Genomic DNA, 5981 nt, shown 5'->3' on the forward strand with positions numbered 1-5981 from the left:
CGGATATGAAGCAGTATCTGCATGTAGACCACGAGACAGAATAAATTTATACCACGCAGTTTCGCCAGCCACTGATCACTAACAAATTCCATTCGAAACAAATATTCGATCCTTGATTGTATCAAATATACAGTCATCTGATCGAGAGCATATTCGATCCTTTATCGATCCCTCCCTGCACGTGTTCCCCACAACAGAACAAGTTCAGGCGATCGCGAGGTCCAGCTACTAAACGGCCATTGACATCCAATTGCTAGGAGGGGAATATAATATGCAATAAATTTCACATACTCAAATTTCAAATTATCATTGGTACAAACCCAAAAAGGCATATATCTTTGAATACACAAATAGCAGAATGTACGGAGAAAGTTCCACAGACGCTAAGTCTTGAAAATCTGCTCTGCAGTATTGAATGTAATTTTACTCGAATGCATCGTCATCGTCGTCAGGAAGGGGCTGAATAGCAGCTTGAGCAAGCTCTGCCTCATGCCTGCAAGGCCACCAATGCAGAAATTCAGGAAACAACCAAGAACAGAGCATTATAAGGAGGAGAACAAAAGGAGTTCAATAAACGCAATGACATTAGTTGAGAATTTTGTGAATTAATTTTTTTAGCCCCATATATAAATCTATCTACTGTAGTTCTGCGTGACGCACCAGGGACCAGATATTTCTTTAGAATAACTGCCACTTTAGCATTAAATTGTGGGAACAAAGTCATAGAATAACTTAAAATTTTCAAAATCCTTAGATTTGCACCAGAAGTCGAGAACTTACTGTTGTTGTGCAGCTAGATCAATCTGAACTTCAGGGGGAGCCAAGGCAGGAGATTCTACAAAGTGCAAGTTGGGATCACTGCATAAATGACGCAACAAGCAATATTTAAGTTACATACATTCTGGACAAAATAAACGGAATTTAATGTCTGTAATTGAAGACAGTGGTAACTAACCCAGCTAGTTTCCTAGCAAGGTACAGGAAAGGCTTCTCAAAATTGTAGTTACTCTTTGCTGAAATCTCATAGTACTGCAAATTCTTCTTCCTGTGGAAAGTAACTTGCTTTGCCTTCACCTGCCTGTTCTTTACATCAACCTTGTTACCACAAAGAACGATTGGGATGTTTTCACAGACCCTGAAATTGCAAGCGCAGACCATCCATAAGCTATCACTGATGCAGGTTATTACTGCTGAAAGCTAAAAAGTTTATGGGTTTCAATTACCGACCGGCAAAGATCACGATGCCAAGTTGGGACATTTTTGTATGTCAGCCGTGCAGTCACATCAAACATGATAATCGCACATTGCCCATGGATACTGCATTAAGGCACATCACGTTGAAAAGTGATAAACGGGACAGAGCAAATATAAAATAAAGTGTAAAATGCATTTTTCTTATCATGTCATTTCACAATTAGAACCTGCAAATGAAAAATTGTCGTGCTAGAAATACTAGAAATAGAACTCTCATTCAAGTGAAAACACCAAGCAGATGGAACATAATCAGGGACGTAGTGCACATTTGTGGGAGGCAAACAGAACTCAATTTATGTATCATTATAGAGAAATTCATATGTTCACTATGAAATCCTACTAGACATGAGAATTCATATCGCCCCAGCACACGAAGCAAACACATCAAACGAAGAAGAGTTTCCAAACAAAACTGAAATAAGCTTTATGGATAAACTCACTAATATCCATCTCTGAGGCCACCAAATTTCTCTTGTCCAGCAGTATCCCAGCAGTAGAATCGAATCTTCCCACAGTTTGTGAAAAAATCCAAGGGATGGACTTCAACCCCAATGGTAGCTGTGACCAGAAAACAAAAATGAGACAAAATCAAGATTGACGAGAACCATGAGCGGCCGTAGTTAACATGTGCAATTATAAATCTTACGTTCATATTTCTTCTCAAATTCTCCAGTTAGATGCCTCTTCACGAATGTCGTCTTGCCTGCATTATTCAAAACAAAATTCAATTAAAACAATAGCTAATCGCCTCGTGAAAGACTAGGAGTTTTAAACCAATTGTAAATGCATTCATCAATCCCCAACCTAGAGACGCATACAAGTGTCACAGAGATACGAAGGCACACAGAGTAGTAGACTTCTTAGCAAATTGATCATTACGCGTAGGTTTACAAAAACAAAAAATACTTCTACGTTGAAAGATATTCATCCGAACCCTAACCGCCAAAGAGTTGTGCCACGAAAAATTTTGAAGCTCAACGCGTACGCCAGATGACAGCATGAAGATGTATGGATGCCATCTTTTACGGGAATTGATTCACAACATGAGTACGCAAAGAAGCCCTAATAAACCACACAGACGCATTTAAGACAGATGAAATGCACAGATATCAAACGCACCAGTTCCACCATCACCAACGATTACGAGCTTGAAGCTGGGATAATCAACGGTTTGCTGATTCGGCAAAGCCTGCATCAAGGTAGCAGAAGACCAAAATAAACTTCGTTAAGTAACGACTGCTGATTCGATTGCCCTACCGGATTTGTTGCGCAGGAATGGAGGCAAAATCATAACAGTAACGAAAAAGAACGCAGAGAGATTTTGGGATAAAAAAAAGAGAAAAGGGAGAGACACGTACCATGGTAGAAGAATGCAGCGAAGGGCGCAGAGACGGGAGAATGTTTGAACTTGGAAGAGTGTGGAACTCTGCGTGGGTTTATAAGGAAGGGTTTCAAGTTTGGGAGAGCCCTAGTCAAGCGTCAAGCTGACGCAGCAATCTCCACCGTTCGATTAAATCTCCAGCGTGAATTTGAGTTGTACACTTTGAAGCGTGGAAATGGGCTGGCCGCTCACCCCATTCGCCCACGTAGTAATGGTAATTTTTATGATTAACTAATGGTAAAAGTTTTGCATTAGAGTAATTGTATATCTTTGGGAAATAAGTAAATTGCAATCACTTGGCTCCAAAGTAAACTTTTTACAAAGCCGAGAGTCCGATTTTTCTCGCAAGCAACTTATTGAATAAAATTTAAGCAAGTTTTACTTCCTTAGTTTTTATTATATAGTATATTCAAACTTAATAATAATGAACGGTATTTTTTTAAAAACATAAAAAAGCAAAATTAAAGCATTTTATCACTGCAGGATGCTGAATTTTTTCCTTTTTGTTTTTTCAGGGCCAGATTTCTTGTTTTATTTGCAAACTAACAATTAAAAGAAAGATCGTAAAACGAAATGAAGAAAGTGGACAGTAATCAAAACAGTATTTATTATATATATATATATATAGAATAATTTTTCAAAGATCTCAAACCCTTCAAAACAGTATCTTATACTCATTGATTGGGTTTATTTCTTCCTGATTCATGTACTTCTGTTATACATTCTTCAAAAAAAAAATGCTTATTCTTAAATTGAGAGGCTTGTTTTTCTCTCTGATTTATAGCTAAAAAAAAAAACTACTAGAACATTATGATTAAACAGTACCAATTTAATTTGTTGTTTGATTTATTAGGCCGAATCACATCGCCACATTTGGTTTAAATCACATCATTCCATGCAGGCTCCTCTAAACATCATTAGATATACGGTATACTCTCTTACTCTCAATATAAAAAATCACCAAAATCACACAAACCACCATTCTTTTTTTGAAACAAAACATAATTATACGCCGCTGGTACGCGTAATTAACCAAAAGCTAACTAGCTCGTGACCAATATGATAGCTGGGTGGATCCAATATTTCTTATGGTTTACGTACACTCAACAGCTTAACATCATCAATGACTGGCCCACACAAAGAAGAATAGTCGTCGCTTCTCATAGTGTAGAATGTGCTGAGGAACATGATGCGAGTTCTAGGGCTAACTGCCACAAATTTAAGGGCTGCCCGCTTGAACCCTCCCTCCCCTTTCGACTCATACGGCACTTTTATGGTGTCTTTGCCTGCAAATGCTTCTACTATCAGAGAGCCTTTACAGGAATTGTTTGCGTCCCCCACTGCAAATGAAAGCACGTAGGTTGTGGCAGGGATGGTTCTGACCACTTGGGCGATGGCGCTTTCTTTTCCGGCCACAAGCTCCACCGCTCTTCTTCCCTGAGGAACCGAGAAGTGATCGGAGTCTATGTATTTCACGGCTTTCAGTGACTCCACCATCCATCCCGGCAACGGCGAATGGTCATCTTCTATGTTTGGGGGGATGAGCACACCCCAGGATGTGTTGGGAAAAACATAGGGCCCTTCTTCAAACCCACCATTCTTCAGTATGTTCTCTGCAAAATATTAACGTAACATCTCAAGTCAACTTCTTCACTCTCGTTAGTCAATAAACAGGCGAAGAATAGCCAACCACACAACTGGCTTGGGTACTTTTGTTTGCTTCTTTAAATGCTTGGTCTCTTAACTACAAGTCCATATCATAACATTTTCTTGGCAGATTCTGCTTTTGAAGGGAAAGTGAAATTCAAACTTTCATCGAGCAGTTAATGCTCAACAGTAAAGAGTGACATACCTACACAATTAAACTAGAATCAGATAGCTATTACGAGACCAGACATAATTTAAAGCCACTCTGATTGTATCAGTAATCCTTACAGAACGCAGTATGCATTATTACGTTTCATAAGTATCATTGAACAGCTTATGTACTTAGTTCTGTGGGGCCATTAAAGCCCATTTGGACCACAAAACAAAGGCAACCAATAAAACATAGCAGTATTCAAATTCATGCACCGTGAAGAAAGAGAAAGGGGATTGAAATTTGAGAGAAGAAAGCTCACTGTTAGTAGGTCTTGGAGGATACATGGCTTTGACAGCAATTGAATCAATAAGTGGGCCACAAGCTGGGTCCTCCTCAATTCCTGGGTTGTGAATAAACATGTCGACCTCTGGGTATTGGGCCTTGAAGGCCCAAGCGTAGGCGTCCCAGCCATTACTGCTGTACAGAGTTTGCATTGGAAGCACGCCAGAATGAGGAGAAACAGAGACGTTCAGTTGTTCCTCTTGGGCACATGTACGGGCAGCTACGAAGGAAATGGAATAGTACATTCCTCTTACTACCTTTAACTTTTGCTTAATGGACGCCTCATTGCCCAGCCTCACTGCATAGGCTCCCTCTGGGACCACCAGCAACATATCACCCTGTTTCTGTCCTGATTTTATGTACTCCACCAAGCCTGATATCTCCCACTCTGGTATGGCCCGGCTGCCGCCGGTCACCACCGTGCCGTTCATGTCCGATGCTTTTGGACCCAGCTCGAAATTCCCATTTGCCACTAATCCTGCATCATTGTAGAGAAACATCCAGTGGGTATTTTATCATCGTTTCAAGTTTTAAAATCCTGAAAACGAAGGGTAAGCGCAGTTCCAAGCGATATTCGGCAAAAGCATATAAAGATCGATAGAGAAATAAAGTGTTTAGAATTGAAATGCCAAGGGTTACCGTCGGAAAGGGAGGAGGAGGCATGGAAGGAGGAGAACAGAAGAAGCGACAGAAAGATAAGGCATGCCATGTTGGGGGGACGCTGTGGGAGAAATGGTTTATTAGAAAAGAAGCATATTGCTTTGGGTAGTGCAGAGCCGAGCATGGGCTTATATGCATGCCCCCTCGCCAGAAAGCCCTCGCTTTTTATGTGAAATTGCAATTATGCCATTTATCTTGTGCAATAAAGTATAATTACAATATGTTCACTCCTGTTTAAAACATTAGCTACTCTCAACTATCTCAATGGAACTAAGAAACTAAGAATGAGCATTTAATCCATTAAATCTGCCTTAAATTTTTTTTTTTTTAAAATCAGGACTGTCCCTATTCAAATATATCTTGCATCTCTCCTCTTTTCCAATGCTCAATGCGTGCCACCCAAGAAAAAAAAAAAAGGGACCAGACCAGCCAGTTCAACCGAAAACTGATGAACCGGTCTAAAATCCGATCTGGTTTAAGTAGAAAACCGGTCACCTATTGAACCGGAAAGTAACTGGTCAAGCCGGAATTAAACCAGTCAAC

The 5981-nt window shown here is 40.0% G+C and overlaps 2 protein-coding genes across 2 annotated transcripts; both read right to left on the reverse strand.

The window, feature by feature from the left end:
- Positions 1-95: 95 nt before the first annotated feature.
- LOC114754538 (GTP-binding nuclear protein Ran1A) lies at positions 96-2696 on the reverse strand. Its single transcript, XM_028943317.1, has 8 exons — positions 2613-2696; positions 2374-2443; positions 1901-1957; positions 1695-1812; positions 1228-1317; positions 956-1135; positions 781-858; positions 96-493 (listed from the first exon to the last, which is right to left on the reverse strand). Exons 1-8 carry the CDS (start codon positions 2613-2615, stop codon positions 424-426), a joined length of 666 nt encoding a protein of 221 aa, XP_028799150.1. The 5' UTR covers positions 2616-2696; the 3' UTR covers positions 96-423.
- A 772-nt stretch (positions 2697-3468) lies between these two features.
- Positions 3469-5529, reverse strand: LOC114754536 (uncharacterized). Its single transcript, XM_028943315.1, has 3 exons — positions 5418-5529; positions 4756-5256; positions 3469-4248 (listed from the first exon to the last, which is right to left on the reverse strand). Exons 1-3 carry the CDS (start codon positions 5485-5487, stop codon positions 3722-3724), a joined length of 1098 nt encoding a protein of 365 aa, XP_028799148.1. The 5' UTR covers positions 5488-5529; the 3' UTR covers positions 3469-3721.
- Positions 5530-5981: the final 452 nt, after the last annotated feature.

The sequence above is a fragment of the Neltuma alba genome, unplaced genomic scaffold, assembly GCF_004799145.2.
Source record: "Neltuma alba isolate B1F8T4 unplaced genomic scaffold, ASM479914v2 tig00010148_pilon, whole genome shotgun sequence".
In the NCBI taxonomy this organism is placed as follows: domain Eukaryota; kingdom Viridiplantae; phylum Streptophyta; class Magnoliopsida; order Fabales; family Fabaceae; genus Neltuma; species Neltuma alba.

Bases quoted from the DNA above. Each gene is read 5' to 3' on its own strand.
- LOC114754536 (XM_028943315.1), bottom strand. From the start codon at position 5,487: ATGGCATGCCTTATCTTTCTGTCGCTTCTTCTGTTCTCCTCCTTCCAT. The intron at 5,257-5,417 runs GTAACCCTTGGC...ACAATGATGCAG, and splicing joins CTCCTCCTCCCTTTCCGACG to GATTAGTGGCAAATGGGAAT. The intron at 4,249-4,755 runs GTGAGCTTTCTT...AATATTTTGCAG, and splicing joins TCCTCCAAGACCTACTAACA to AGAACATACTGAAGAATGGT.
- LOC114754538 (XM_028943317.1), bottom strand. The intron at 1,813-1,900 runs GTAAGATTTATA...TTCTGGTCACAG, and splicing joins ATTTGAGAAGAAATATGAAC to CTACCATTGGGGTTGAAGTC. The intron at 494-780 runs GTAAGTTCTCGA...GTGGCCTTGCAG, and splicing joins GATCTAGCTGCACAACAACA to GCATGAGGCAGAGCTTGCTC.